The sequence below is a fragment of the Lucilia cuprina genome, chromosome 5, assembly GCF_022045245.1.
Source record: "Lucilia cuprina isolate Lc7/37 chromosome 5, ASM2204524v1, whole genome shotgun sequence".
NCBI classification, from domain to species: Eukaryota; Metazoa; Arthropoda; class Insecta; order Diptera; family Calliphoridae; genus Lucilia; species Lucilia cuprina.
In genome coordinates, this window is record NC_060953.1 from 66824551 (window position 1) to 66840551 (window position 16001).

At 30.8% G+C, this 16001-nt stretch overlaps 1 protein-coding gene across 2 annotated transcripts in view; it reads left to right on the forward strand.

Annotated features, from left to right (window-relative positions):
• Window positions 1–13800, forward strand: part of LOC111690689 (dentin sialophosphoprotein) — a 49584-nt gene extending 35784 nt beyond the window's left edge. For both annotated transcript variants that reach the window (XM_046952842.1, XM_023453227.2), the window contains exons 3-9: window positions 1945–2748; window positions 7258–7453; window positions 9553–9811; window positions 9883–10094; window positions 10173–10397; window positions 10683–10834; window positions 10900–13800. In XM_046952842.1, the coding sequence (XP_046808798.1) occupies window positions 2614–2748; window positions 7258–7453; window positions 9553–9811; window positions 9883–10094; window positions 10173–10397; window positions 10683–10834; window positions 10900–12858 (3138 nt within the window). In that variant the 5' untranslated portion in view covers window positions 1945–2613 and the 3' untranslated portion in view covers window positions 12859–13800. The remainder of the gene's footprint in view (window positions 1–1944; window positions 2749–7257; window positions 7454–9552; window positions 9812–9882; window positions 10095–10172; window positions 10398–10682; window positions 10835–10899) is intronic.
• The last annotated feature ends 2201 nt before the right edge of the window (window positions 13801–16001 follow it).

Consider the following 16001-nt stretch of genomic DNA (forward strand, 5'->3'; position numbering starts at 1 on the left):
ACTAGACTATAGACTAGACTATAGACTAGACTATAGACTAGACTATAGACTAGACTATAGACTAGACTATAGACTAGACTATAGACTAGACTATAGACTAGACTATAGACTAGACTATAGACTAGACTATAGACTAGACTATAGACTAGACTATAGACTAGACTATAGACTAGACTATAGACTAGACTATAGACTAGACTATAGACTAGACTATAGACTAGACTATAGACTAGACTATAGACTAGACTATAGACTAGACTATAGACTAGACTATAGACTAGACTATAGACTAGACTATAGACTAGACTATAGACTAGACTATAGACTAGACTATAGACTAGACTATAGACTAGACTATAGACTAGACTATAGACTAGACTATAGACTAGACTATAGACTAGACTATAGACTAGACTATAGACTAGACTATAGACTAGACTATAGACTAGACTATAGACTAGACTATAGACTAGACTATAGACTAGACTATAGACTAGACTATAGACTAGACTATATACTAGACTAGACTATAGACTAGACTAGACTAGACTATAGACTAGACTAGACTATAGACTATAGACTAGACTAGACTAGACTATAGACTAGACTATAGACTAGACTATAGACTAGACTATAGACTAGACTATAGACTAGACTATAGACTAGACTATAGACTAGACTATAGACTAGACTATAGACTAGACTATAGACTAGACTATAGACTAGACTATAGACTAGACTATAGACTAGACTATAGACTAGACTATAGACTAGACTATAGACTAGACTATAGACTAGACTATAGACTAGACTATAGACTAGACTATAGACTAGACTATAGACTAGACTATAGACTAGACTATAGACTAGACTATAGACTAGACTATAGACTAGACTATAGACTAGACTATAGACTAGACTATAGACTAGACTATAGACTAGACTATAGACTAGACTATAGACTAGACTATAGACTAGACTATAGACTAGACTATAGACTAGACTATAGACTAGACTATAGACTAGACTATAGACAAGACTATAGACTAGACTATAGACTAGACTATAGACTAGACTATAGACTAGACTATAGACTAGACTATAGACTAGACTATAGACTAGACTATAGACTAGACTATAGACTAGACTATAGACTAGACTATAGACTAGACTATAGACTAGACTATAGACTAGACTATATACTATACTATAGACTAGACTATAGACTAGACTATAGACTAGAATATAGACTAGACTATAGACTAGACTATAGACTAGACTAGAAGTATGGTTAGTAGAAGTAGGCGGCACCACGATAAGGTGGTGGTTCGTTCAAGAACTTTCTGTTTTTGATATAAGCTAAATTGGTTGCTGGGTATTACATTATTTATTTCAAATAAATCCGTTTGTGTTAATAAAAAGTATTAAGTATGTATTTAGTTTATATTTTAAAAATATGCAAATTAAATTTTTAAATTCGCATGAAATTGAAAACCTAAATGAGTAAAAATCATTTCAAAATTATAATCCTATTGACTTAAGAATTTTGCGTTTAATTCACACTTTAAAGGTCTGTTTGTGAGAATTACTTTTAAGCCAGTTAGGTTAATTTTTGTGTTTTTTTTTAATAATTACATGCACGTAAAGTAGATATTCACATACATACACACAGATACTAATTCTCAAACACGCATACAGAGACAATACAAGTTTCAGTACTACCAGTTTGTTTTTTAGCTGTTTTCTTCTGAATCTAAATCTTTTAATGTTCACTGTCTGTATGTCTAGTTGGTTGGATGACTAGCTGGCTGGCTGGCTGGTGGCTTGTAAATATCTCACATACTCTAAATGATGAAAAGTTTTTTTTTAATTTAATTTGTTTTCTTTAAGTAACTTTATTTCTCACTCTCTTTAATTTAATATTCTTATATCTTCTCATTTTAGAGCTTGGGAAAGAAGTACTACCAACAAAATGTATACAAAAACTGATGAAAGAGTGTCTGGAGTTGGGAGTTTTTGTTTAAACACTAACACTCGTTTTCGTATTCGTACTCGCACTCTTACTCATTTCACATCTTGCTGATAACTGAATTATTGGCAACAGCGATCACTGCGACAGCAGCAGCAACAACATCACGGCAAACGACGACAACAACTACGACGACGACTTGGCTAAAAGGAAACAAAAACTGGCTTCGTTAGTTGATTGTCATCCGTCGTCGCGAGTTGTTTTCAAAACGTCAAACCCATAATATTCGTATGAGATGTCAAGGTGATGCGCGTGTGCAAGTACGCGATAATGTTCATACAACAAAATATAATAAAAAAAACTCGAAGAAACAGAACAACAGAAGTTTGACAAGTATTTTTTCGACATAACCCCGGAAGAATGATAAATTATTTTTATACTAGTGTTTAAAGTTCAACTATTGTCAAGAGAACACAACACTCACGCTCTGTTCTAACACCAGAGTTTAAAAATTATGTTAAATATTGTGTAAACGAAAAACCCCAGTGCAATAGTGTTCTTAATTATTTAAAAGAAAAAGCCACTTTATCAAAATAATACTGATTAAAATCAAAAAAATATCTAAAAATAATAAATAAAAAAAGATGGGTACAAAATCACCGGGTGGACCTCAACGTTGTCGTTTAATACTTAAACAATGTATTGCGGTGCAATTATCAAAACCAGGTCATACACTTGATGATTTTTGGATGTACGATTCCGGCTACATGGTTTTTCAGGTAAGTTTATTTTTTCTTAACAATTACCCAAATACTCACACACACTCAAACAGTTTACAACCTTAATCTCGGTGCATGAACAGATTTCATTCACAAACAAACGACAGCGCTTGATTTCAAACGCCACAAAAATTCTCACACTTATTTAATATTTTAATCATTTAGCGACTTGGGTGCGTTTTATTGAATTATTATTTCGCTTTTTTTTTTTGCTAAATTAACAAAATTTATTCACACTTTTATGCAATTCAATTAACAACAGGTGGAACGTACAACAGCAACAATATTTTTAAAAAAACTTATTTTAGAATATACATTTATAATATTAATTTAACCCACATTTTATGATTCAGAATAAATATTAGCTAAGTGTATTTGAGTTTAATTTAATCAAATATTGAAATTATATTTTGAATGTTTACACCATTTCCTTTAAATGTTTTTATGTGATTTTTATAAAAAACATACATGAGTGTATTATTTCTTAATTTTGTAATTTTCTACGAATATTAAATGAAGTCATAGAAGATACGTAAATAAAAAGTAATTCATATTTCATAGTTCCATTTTCATAGCTAGTTCTTCTTGAAAGCCTATGAAGAATGTACATTTTTGGAATACATAATTAATTTTGTATCCTTCGCGAACATTAGTGTTGATATATATACATATATGTATGGTCCTCTACCTGTAATTCTAAATCGATTTATTTAAGTATAAACTTCCCTTATGTCTGTCGATATAAAATATTCCCACATTAAATTAAAATTAATGAAATTCAGAAGAAATATTCAGACAAAAATTTTAACTTTCCAGTTTGATATTTAAAATCGGTAAAATCCTAACCATCTAAGGCACTGGTTAAGAAGCGCACAATGGGTCTCATAAAGGCCTAGATATTTTCGGATTTGACTTATATCCATCCTTTTTCCAAACTAACTACCTAAATAACGAGTGGCCTCCGGTAGGTTAGTGGTTAGTGTTCTAGTCTAGTAGACCGGAGGTGTTGGGTTCGATTCACATCTGACGCACTCGTAAAGGAGCTCACAACAAGTCAGATAGAGGCCTAGGTGCATTTCTTCGGATTTTATGTACTTATAGACATCCTCCTTCTTAAGGGGCCTCAATTCCCTACCAGCGATTGAAAAATTATGTAATTTTGAACTTATAGCGAGAAAAAGTCTTGCCCAAGTCGCAATTATTCCATAATAATAATACGGAATCTGATTAGTTTCAAACGAATATCATTGGCCTTCAAAATTATCTAATTTAAAGCAGATTATGAAAAAAAAAAATATTTTAGAGAATTTTTTAAAATAACGCATTCTCAGTGCTTAAGAAAATCCGAATGGAGAACGCTATTGAATTTCGCATAAATTTATGAAATTCAATAATTCAATTTACGAAATTCTTGCGATTTAATACCAATTTATTATTTAATTTAACAGATTTAATAAAACAACATAACAATATTCCAAAGCATGAGTTTTAGAGATGGAAGTATTAGTTTTACTTAATCCAAAATTAGTTATATTAGAACAACTTCTTATATTATATAATTTGAAAATTTAATTAAACGTTGCTTACAAAAACTATTATATTTAAAATTTACCTCTAAAGACTCAAAAACAAATTAATAAAAATAATATAATGCAATAAAATAAAAACTTTATTATTTAAACAATTCAACAACATTGACTTCTAAACCAAACTTTGTCTGGTTTTATAATGTTTTTTTTATGTTATAGAAATAAACTGTTTTAAACAAACATGTATGTATGTAAAGTTTACATTTACATACTTACATTCTCATTCTCACTATGAATCACAATTTCTTGTGAATTTTGAATTAGTAATGTCTCTTATGGTAGTATCCTTCAATTGAGTTTATTGCTTTTGGCAAGAAAATGTATCTTAAAAATACAAAACAAAAAAATAAAACTAAACAAATGATAAAAAAGACATGAAATGAAAAAAATGTTTTGAAATGAAAAAAAAAACAGTTAAAATATTCGTATTCTACATGTTATGAAAGATAAGATAATTGACAAAATACTTTTAATTGAAATTGAGTGTTAAATAAGATAAAAATTTTGAAAAGTAAAAGTTAAAAAAAAACAATTTTGCTAAAATATTAAGAATTTTTCACACGCAATATATTTTCTTAAATATATTTGCCAAAATCGACATCTTTCAATTTATATCATTATACAACCATTTATTAGAAAATGCAAAATTATTTTACAGAATTTCTTAGGAAAACATACAAATCTATCGGAATAAAACCACCGTTATTTTGCCTAGCACTCATACAATCGTAACCCCGAATTGGGCTTTTGAGCTCATAAATATGTTAAAAACAAGTAGGAAAGTATAGTCGGGCATTGTCGACTATATGATACCCAACACCATTAGTATATTTTAAAAATGATTTATTTTCAATGAAAATAGGTAGAGGTTTATATATGGACATGGTCATTTATGCATATTTAAAACTAGTTGTGCCTATTTTTAGAGAGATATTACTATATTTGACGTAATTATGAGTTAAAAACCCCAAATCTGAAGATAGGTTGTATGGGTGCTGGTGAAATGATGGATATCAACTTTTTCAATAGACACGGTCCTTGTGCGAAAATTGCGTCTGGTCCAAATTCTATCAAAATATTTTGAAAATAGTGGCCTGTAGTTTGCGCACAAGATTTACATGGAGGATCAAGCCAGGCAAACGGACGGACATGTTCAATCGACTCAGAAAGTTCTGAGTTCTGAGTCGATTGGTATACATTAAGGTGTAGCATTAATATTTTTGTGCGTTACAAACATCAGCCCTTCCCACCACTATAGTGGTGTAGAGAATAATTATAAGCAGGGAAACCAAAATATGCAAATGCATGTTTTTTGTGGTGCGTCGTATGAACTCATGGATAAGATATTTACACGTTTCAGACCAATTAGAGAATTTTGGCATCGATTTGTTAGAGCATATTTTTGCATATTTTACCCATAAGATCATAAATTTGCATGATTTGACTTTTTAGCATATTTAAGGCATATTTTCGAGTTTTTAGAGCATATTTTACTCTTTTAGTGCATATTTTGATGTTTTCGCTTTTTTTTTCGTTTTTATATATTTTTAATATTTTTTCAAAACTCTTTTAAAAATAATTCTATTTTTTTTAATTTTTTAGCCTATTTTATAATTTTGAAAAAAAATTTCGTTATGTTATAGTTTTTTATTCAAAAAAGCATTATATTTTAAATCGGACATAAAACCGATTACTTTTGATTTCATGAGATCAATCCATTTTTATAGTTTAAAAAACTAATTATTGGAATTTATGACAACACCGATTAAAATGTCAGTTTTAAAGCTATGAATACAATTGGAAGAAATGTGTCAAACTTTGTCGTTTGAAATATGTTTTTTGGGGACCAAATGGTTTCATGTTATTTATTGGTTATCTGAACGTAAAACGGAATTATATTATACTAGTTCTTCAAACTATGAGATGAAACATTTATAAAAAATGTTGTAGGATATAGAATATGACATTAAACATTTATTATTTCATTATAATTTCAGTCTTTTTGAGCTTTTCAATGTTAAAAAATAATAAAAAAAAATTATTTTTGGAGCATATATTTTAAGTTTTAAGAGCATATTTTGAGTTTTTTACGGCATATTTAAAGCGCTTAAAACACTTTTTTTAGAGCATGTTTTAGGTTTCCCTGATTATAAGTCTAAATGATACTGCCAATTATTCGTAATGATGGGGCTTCGTTTCAAAATCCTCTTCACAAAATTACGTAAAGGTCAAATTTCACTTAAAAACGTTAATATTGCGATGAAATTCTGCATTAATAAATTCTTCAACCATAAGTTATAAGAATAGGCTCTTATTACCCACCCCCTTTTCGAAATTTAAATTTAGGTAAAAATAAAAATTTTGACTTGAATTATTAACATAATCACTGGTGTAGGGTATCATATGGTCAGTATACACTCCTACTTTTTCGTTTTGCAACTGGTACGTTTTAAATATTTTATAATATTGAATATCGGAAGTTTTGAAAAATATTATTGTATTTCTTAAGTATTAGTCTTCGGCAATACATAGTTATTCACTAGTTCATTAGAACGTAGGAATTCAGGAACTAGTTAAAAAAATCTCACAAATTTATTTCTTAAAACAATGAGACGCTTTTAACTTTACAAAACCTTTTATAACTTTTCAAAACCATTGAAACTTTTCACTTTTAGAATATATTTTAAAACATATAATATAAAAATTTTAGTACGAATTAGGGTTCGAAAGTTTTGCTTCTCCTCTATTTAAACTTGGTGCCGTCTAACGAACACTAATTGATGTATATTTGCATAAAGTTTTATTGTTTATTTGTTTATGTCTTTTTACCATTTATTTACATTAGTAAAACTTGCACAAACAAGTCATAATAATTTAAATAGAAATTAATAAAGTTATTTATTTATTGTTTTACTTTTAGAATTTCTTGTCTGCAAATGCACAATGTTGGTGGAATGCACCTTTAACGGCGGCTACACGAGCACTCAAATACGCTGGTCATGTAGCGCCAGGAATGCTATTAGTCAGTGGAGAACCATGTGCCTTGGAGGTAGTAAGAGGTGCATATGCCAGAAGTGTTCTAAAGCCGCCAGCAACTTATGTCATCAGTTCAGTTGGTGAGTGGAAATATTTGCATAAAAATTATATAATTTATAAAATATCTATAAAAATAAAAGACCATGACATGTAAAGCTACTATATATATGAAAAGATTTAATATGGAAATATTTTGGTTATTTTTGTAATAGTTGCTGAAGTGCAATAGAAGTTATATATTTAAACTAAACGGGAAAAAGAGCTAATATAAGTTAGTAATAATTTTTCTACTAGTACGAGTATGTTTGTTAAAATTTGTCATTTTTTTATTTCCTTTGTTTCTTTTTGTAATAATTAAAAAAATATAAAAATTTAAAATATTCTTTAACAAATAAAAAAATATAATTTAAGTTATTTCAAAATTACATGTAATGTCACAACCAACAACAAAATTTGATCTCTCATCTGCTATAAATCCTCTACAAGATGAAGAATTCTCTGAATTGACCAAACAGGAAATAATTTTTTGGTCTCACAAGCTTAAAATAACACCATCACAATTATTTTCACTTTCGAAAAAGGAACTGGAAATTATTATGCAAAATGCTATAAAAGGGGAAAAGAATCAACAAGAGAGACATGAACAAACTAGACGCTGGGAGAAATTAAGCAAAATGAAAAGAAAATTAATAGAAAATCATCAGAAAAATCGTTTAAGAGGTGGAGCTGGACCTGATTTACTGGAAATTTTGGCTCGTGCAGCCGACGAAATTGAATATATGTATGGCTCGCGTTATGGTACTTTTGATACATCGGGTGATATGACATATGATAGTTCATTTGAAACTACTGATGAGTCACCACTTTGCTACAGCTTATACAGTGATGAGGAAGCTAGTTATGAAAGTGCCGCAGAAGATTATTCATTTAATATTGATGAAAATTTGGCATCTACACCATATAGTGGTTGCCCCAAACGTCAATTACCCCGAAACAATACATTTTGTGCGCCAAAAGCTGATGCAACCTTCAATGCCACTTGTCCAAAATCATCTTTTAAACTATCGGATGTAACTCCTCCGACTGGTATAAGAAGTGTTAAACATTCTTACAATTTGGCAGATGTTTCCCCTCCATCGGGTATGCAGATGGATAATTGGTCACCACAACAAGTCCATCATATCGATAATATTTCAGGAGTTTCGAAAGCTCCCTCATTTCGTAACTATACCGATTATTCTATACAATTTAGTCCAACTGGCACAGAAGAGACCGCCAATAGTATATCGGTGGAAAATTATGATGAAACTTCGGGAAAAGTAACAGCTTCTTCGCGAACATTTACTCTACCACCAGCCACTACTCCAACCAATGCACTGGAATTATCTAACATTACCCCACCTACAATGGCAAGTGGATGTGTGCAACGAGCCATAAGAGGAGTTTCACTCGACAACGATCTGTCAAATATTTCGCAACCTCTGTTGGCATCGGGTTGCATTAGAAGTCCAGCTTCTAACTTGACAAATATAAGTCCACCCGCCTTAGCATCTGGCTGTATTAGACGCCCGGCAAGACGCAATGATTTATCAAATATTTCACCACCTAATTTAGCTTCCGGTTGTATTAGATCTCCCGCCAGAAGAAGGGATTTATCAAATATTTCACCACCAATACTAGCATCCGGTTGTCCGAGAAATATTCGCTATTCACCCTCAGCATCGGAAAGTCCTCGACATCATTTAAAATCAACTCCTGGTGACTTATCAAATGTAACAGCTCCTGCATTAGCATCTGGTTGTTATGATCAAGCTTCGCAATTACGTGATATTACGTATGATCAGTGCCCTACCCAATATTCGTTTAATACAGAAAATATTCCAGCTCCACTAGCAATGTCAACTGCACAACGATGCCCTATACAATCGGCACACAGAGCAAAAACTCCTTTAAGGATAAGACCAAATCGACCATATCGTCCTAGAAGAATTTGTGAAGAGGAATAATTTGATAAAATACTTTCGAAAACAATAAATCTAAATTATTTGTTTAAATTTGTCTATTTGTAGCTTTAGTAAAACAAATGTTTCTATATTTTACATAATAAAAAACAAGATTTTCGATAAATTAATTTTCAATTTACTCAAAGTGAATGTGCATATTTTTGTGTAAATTTAAGGTGACATTGACGATTGCATTGTGACACCAATTATGCAAGGCCAGTTTACTCCATTACCTGAAGCTCTTTGTGATGTTATTATGGATCTGACGGCTGAAGGTCATTCGGCAACTATTGAAAATATTCGTACAAGAATTGAAGTGCGCTTTCCACATATGACTCCACCCTCAATTGAAGTGATTTATGATTCTTTGGCACAACTAATGCAGGAACAAAAAATCTATCAAACAGCAAAAGGTTACTTTATATTAACACCAGAGTAAGTGGTTATTCTTTAAAAAAATAAAAACATGAGTGTTTCTACAAGTACATTAAAATTGATATTTACAGGCGTCGACGTAGCCGTTCACGACCTCGTAGTCATCATAATGGTTTTATGGACTTAGATGAATCAACTGATAGTGTTCCCCAGGAACCGCGTACCATGTTGATGACTAATGCTGAAGCTTTGCACTCGTTATATGGTGAAATTTCAACAGAACGTGATGGTGATTTGACGCATCAGTGCATTCAAACGAATTTAGCAGATGTGATATGCGGTGGTAAGTCACATACTTTTACTTGGAATTTTTAATTTATTATTTTAAATACATAATTTGGTTTTTGTTTTATCTTTTAAGGCAATTCAAATGACAAAATTCTTTATCCTCGAACATCGAAACGAAGAAGTTCTTCTTTTCCCACACCACGCAGTCTAGAGAGAAGACACAGTTTACGACTCTTTGGTTCATCGAAACGTTTACAGAGATGTGCCTCTACAAGAAGTCTATCAAAAACATATGCACAAACTTTAAATACGGATAGTAGCAGTTCGGAATACCAAAGCACAGATTCTTCATCACCAAGTAGGTTTAATTTCATGAATCCAATTTTATTTATTTATCTATCTATCTATCTATCTATCTATCTATCTATCTATCTATCTATCTATCTATCTATCTATCTATCTATCTATCTATCTATCTATCTATCTATCTATCTATCTATCTATCTATCTATCTATCTATCTATCTATCTATCTATCTATCTATCTTTCTATCTATCTATCTATCTATCTATCTATCTATCTATCTATCTATCTATCTATCTATCTATCTATCTATATCAACATTCATTACATTATCTTTTAGAAAAAGGATCTTTGCTTTCACGACTATTTCGTCGAAGTGGGCGAAATAAGGCGCGACAACTTGAAACATATTCCGGCCAATTTCCTCCAGCTGAATGGTTTAACTCTAAAGCTGTACATTTACATAGTGTGGGCACACAGACACAAGATCATGTAAGAACTACATATTACATTTATACAATAACAAATAAAATTTAATAATATTTCATATTTCACAGGATATGCCTACAATACACACACTATCGAATTCGACTTTCTACGATGGTTCCGAATTGAGTCAACGCTCATTAACGCTGCCTCGACGACATCGACGTAATTTATCCAGTGAATCGACATTTTTAATATCGTCTCGTGATTGCTCGCCAATACGAAGACGTTCACCCGCTTATTGTAGTAGTTCTTTGCCCAGATCAACGCAATCAATACCAGCTACGGCGAATGGAAACAGCAGTACCGTAGCAGCCACAAAAGGCAATCAATCGGCGGCAACATTATCAGCACGCACCAGTACACCCTACAAAAGTTCACAAAAGTCTATACAAAGTGGATCGGTGGCTCGACACATGCTGGAGCACTCACCCTCACGAAGCGCCAACTCTTCACAAAAGTCAAATAATTCTGGGAGCAGAAGTCAAGAAACTAGAAATGACTATCGCATGTGGCAGAGTGGTCCTTCCAGTTTGGAATCGGGTAAAACTTCTCTATACCCTTCAGGTCCTTCAAGTATTGATAGTGGTAAAGTATCATACAATAGAGCAAGCGGTCATTCTAGTCTTGAATCTCAACGTTCGACAAGCTCAACGGTAATACAACCCAGATCTATAATCATGCTTAATGGCTCTCCTAGAGGGACACCTAGACATCAAATACTAAGAGCTAGAAATGCAGAGCAAGTTATGCGAAATCAGTCTTCCACTACTACCAGCACCTCCTTTCCCATTAATGAAACTAGGTCCACAAATAGTCGAGATACCTCCAATTCTGAGAAAGCAGAAAATGCTGCAGCAATTACCAACTCTACTTCAAATAACTCCATAACACTTAAATTAACCACCTCCAATGATGGTCAGCACAATCTTCCTAACACAAAAATAGTGGTACAAAACACTCCGGCCCATAGTGTTATCACTTTCGAAAATAGCAAATTAACAGAAAATTCAAATGTGTTTATCATTAACAATGAAACTACAACCAACGAAAGAGGAGAAATTATTAGAAAAACCTTATCCAAACAACACATGCCAGCAATGCAGCAATCGGCAAATGATAGACCAGAGAAAAGCAACCATCAGTCAACAGAAACTGTTAGCGAACAAAAATCATCGGAAAATGGCTCCTGTCGAGAGTCCGATGCAGATACGCTGTCATATATGAGTACCTTATCGGTCGACAAGTCTAATGATACCAACAACGAATTGCCAAAGTTTTCCAAAAATATTTATAATGATAATACGACGACAACCATGAACAACAGTCGAAATTTGGGTTTACCACTACTACCTACAAATACTGGTCATTTAATTTATAAAAACAATGTGCTCAAGAACTCCGATTCTCCCGCCCAGTCACCAAGCGAAGAGAAAAGTCTTTCAGTGGTAGAATTATCAAAGCCAAAGGCAGATATTACAGGTTCTGTGGGCAATTTAAGATTTTATGAAAAAAACTCCAAAGACTCGTTGGCCAAAGCCATCAATTCCAATTGTGAGTTAAACAACTTGCGCTACGAATCTTCTACGCTTTTGGCAAAAAATGATAATCTCAATTCAAATACATCCTTAAGTGGTGGCAGTTTGGTGCAGATACTACAAAAGAACAGCATTTCCCTTGGTAGTGAACCTAATTTGGCACAAAAAGATACGAATTGTGCTACAACGACAGACAAATCAATACGTAAGGATACCCTTGATCGTCGTCTTAGTCTTTCTAAAGATCACTCCGAAGCCGAAGATCTATTTAACTTTCCCAGCCTAACGGATTTGTCTTTTAATTTCACCTCATTAGCAGCACAAAAAATATTACAGGGTGTTAGCTTAAATAGCATCGATACATTGATGGAATTAAACATGGCTGCAGCGGCTGCTGCTGCGGCGGCTGCCAATAACACGAATGCGTCAGCAATGGAAAAACCACAAAATAATCAACCCACATCTGTATGTACAGATTTTGGTCTAGTTTAGCTTTAAACATACAACAATGTTGTGAATGAGTGTGGCACACAACAGCAAGAATTAATGAGATCATATTTAATCGAAATAATTAAATAAATTAGATTTTAGTCAATGACCAATGTGAGTAAAACAAGTAGAAATACATTGAACATTTACATATAAAGCATACTTTTGGCACATTTGCGTAAACTGTTAGATGAAATTATTCCCCTAAACAACATTTATCTAAACTAAGAAGTAAATTTAACGTGTTACCAAACATAGAAATCCCAAAAAAAATATGGAAAACTGGGATCTTAAGACAATAACATACTTATTAAACATGTAAATATTTTAATGAAAAAAGTTTTACCAATCAGCATTTAATATTCTATAAAAAATTTAATAAAAATTCCATACCGTTTGAGTGTACTATAGAATTACTTGGCCAGTAACCTTCAGCTAAAATTTTAATAATTAACTATCAGTGCCAAAATATACATACATACACAATATATTAAATAACGAATAAATTAGTATAATATAATTGCAATAGCTCCACTTTTTAGTCAATATTTTTAAATAATCAGACTTCCCGCTCACAGATATATTAGAGGGAATACATTAGGAAATTTATAACGTGAATACATTTGACTCAGGATTTAGTTTGAAAATTCAAAATTAAACTTGCATTTATTTGTTTAAACTTAATGTGCATCTTAAAACCATAAGTGGAATAAATTTTTTCGAAAGAAAACTTTAATGCCAGTTGTAGAAATAAACACATTAATAAATATAATATCCCATATAAATATACATACTTATACATATATACCCTATAGATTTTATATTAAATTTTGTATATAATTAAAATTACTTATGTATAGTATATATAACACAAATAATTTAAGTAGTATTACGCGACATGTAATGAACAATAATAAAATAATTAAAAAAATATATATAAACATAATACAATATTATTGCATTTTTATTCATTCGAAAAAAATCCTTAATAGATTTAATTAACACAAATAAAAAAGTGAGTTTTTATATATCTATCTATCTATCTATCTATCTAACTATCTATCTATCTATCTATCTATCTATCTATCTATCTATCTATCTATCTATCTATCTATCTATCTATCTATCTATCTATCTATCTATCTATCTATCTATCTATCTATCTATCTATCTATCTATCTATCTATCTATCTATCTATCTATCTATCTATCTATCTATCTATCTATCTATCTATCTATCTATCTATCTATCTATCTATCTATCTATCTATCTATCTATCTATCTATCTATCTATCTATCTATCTATCTATCTATCTATCTATCTATCTATCTATCTATCTATCTATCTATCTATCTATCTATCTATCTATCTATCTATCTATCTATCTATCTATCTATTTATCTATCTATCTATCTATCTATCTATCTATCTATCTATCTATCTATCTATCTATCTATCTAGTATCTATCTATCTATCTATCTATCTATCTATCTATCTATCTATCTATCTATCTATCTATCTATCTATCTATCCATCTATCTATCTATCTATCTATCTATCTATCTATCTATCTATCTATCTATCTATCTATCTATCTATCTATCTATCTATCTATCTATCTATCTATCTATCTGTTCACCTATCTATCTGTCCATCTATCTATCTATCTATCTATCTATCTATCTATCTATCTATCTATCTATCTATCTGTCCATCTATCTATCCACCTATCTATCTATCTATCTATCTATCTATCTATCTATCTATCTATCTATCTATCTATCTATCCATCTATCCATCTATCTTTCTATCTATCTATTTATCTATCTATTTATCTATCTATTTATCTATCTATCTATCTATCTATCTATCTATCTATCTATCTATCTATCTATCTATCTATCTATCTATCTATCTATCTATCTATCTATCTATCTATCTATCTACCTATCTATCTATCTATCTTTCTCTCTATCTATCTATCTATCTATCTATCTATCTATCTATCTATCTATCTATCTATCTATCTATCTATCTATCTATCTTTAATCTATATTTTTAATAGATTCCAATATTATTATGTTTCAGTTGTTAGCATAATGTGCATTGAGTTTGGTTCTAAACCTGATTGGTGAATTGAAAAGGGTGGTGAGTTTTAACTCTCCAATGAGTTGAAGTATGGTGAGTTTCGTAGGTTTTTGTCTTGGATGAAATCTTTTGCAGTATTATTTCCGTGTTGCCAGTAAGTTAAAAAATTTATAAAATTATACTTTCCTTTTAGGAAATGTTTTCTGAATTAAATTAAAATCGGTGATAATTTTTAAATAATAATTTCTTAAAAATTTAGCATTTAGTTTAATTTGAATTCGAGCTTAAAGATGTTAAAAATTAATGTTATCCATGAATTTTATTTAAAGAACAAAATTTCCATTTTAAATTTCAAATATACAAATTACATATACATACATATGGTTCTTAAATATTAATGTATCAATATTTATTTAAGCCATTTAAGGTAACCAAAAGTAAAAATATTAATACCAGTTTTCGTAATGATAACCGTATACCATAAATAATTATCACCCTTTACACTAACCAACACGTATTTATTTCATTATAATTTAAATGTTTTAAATCCAAAGGATAAACATCTTTAGAATACATATGCACACACCGGAATTGTTTACTAATTTGGAAGGAAAATAAATATGTATATAAAAGTAATCAACACTTTATAAATACATATAAACTTGTTAATATACTCAAATCCTTACACATACCACTCACATACGAATATGTAGGTAAATCAATTTCTTTTACAAGTATCAAAATATAAAATTATTTCAATCACGTCCAACATTCACAAAACTAACAACTGCGGACATCTTGCTGAGGTTACTAATTTTCATATGTCCTTTAGATTGACAAGAGTTGACAAACAGTTTAACGCTTCAGCACGTTTTCAATTTAATTTTCGAAACACTTTCGGTCAAACAATGTCACATTAACAGATGTATATACTACATATGTAGTATGAATTTTGAAATAATTGTGTATTTATGTATGTGGGGGATGTATCTAGTAAGTATGTATGTAAGTAATTATTGCTTTTAACGTTAAATTTACTTGAATTATCTTTAGAT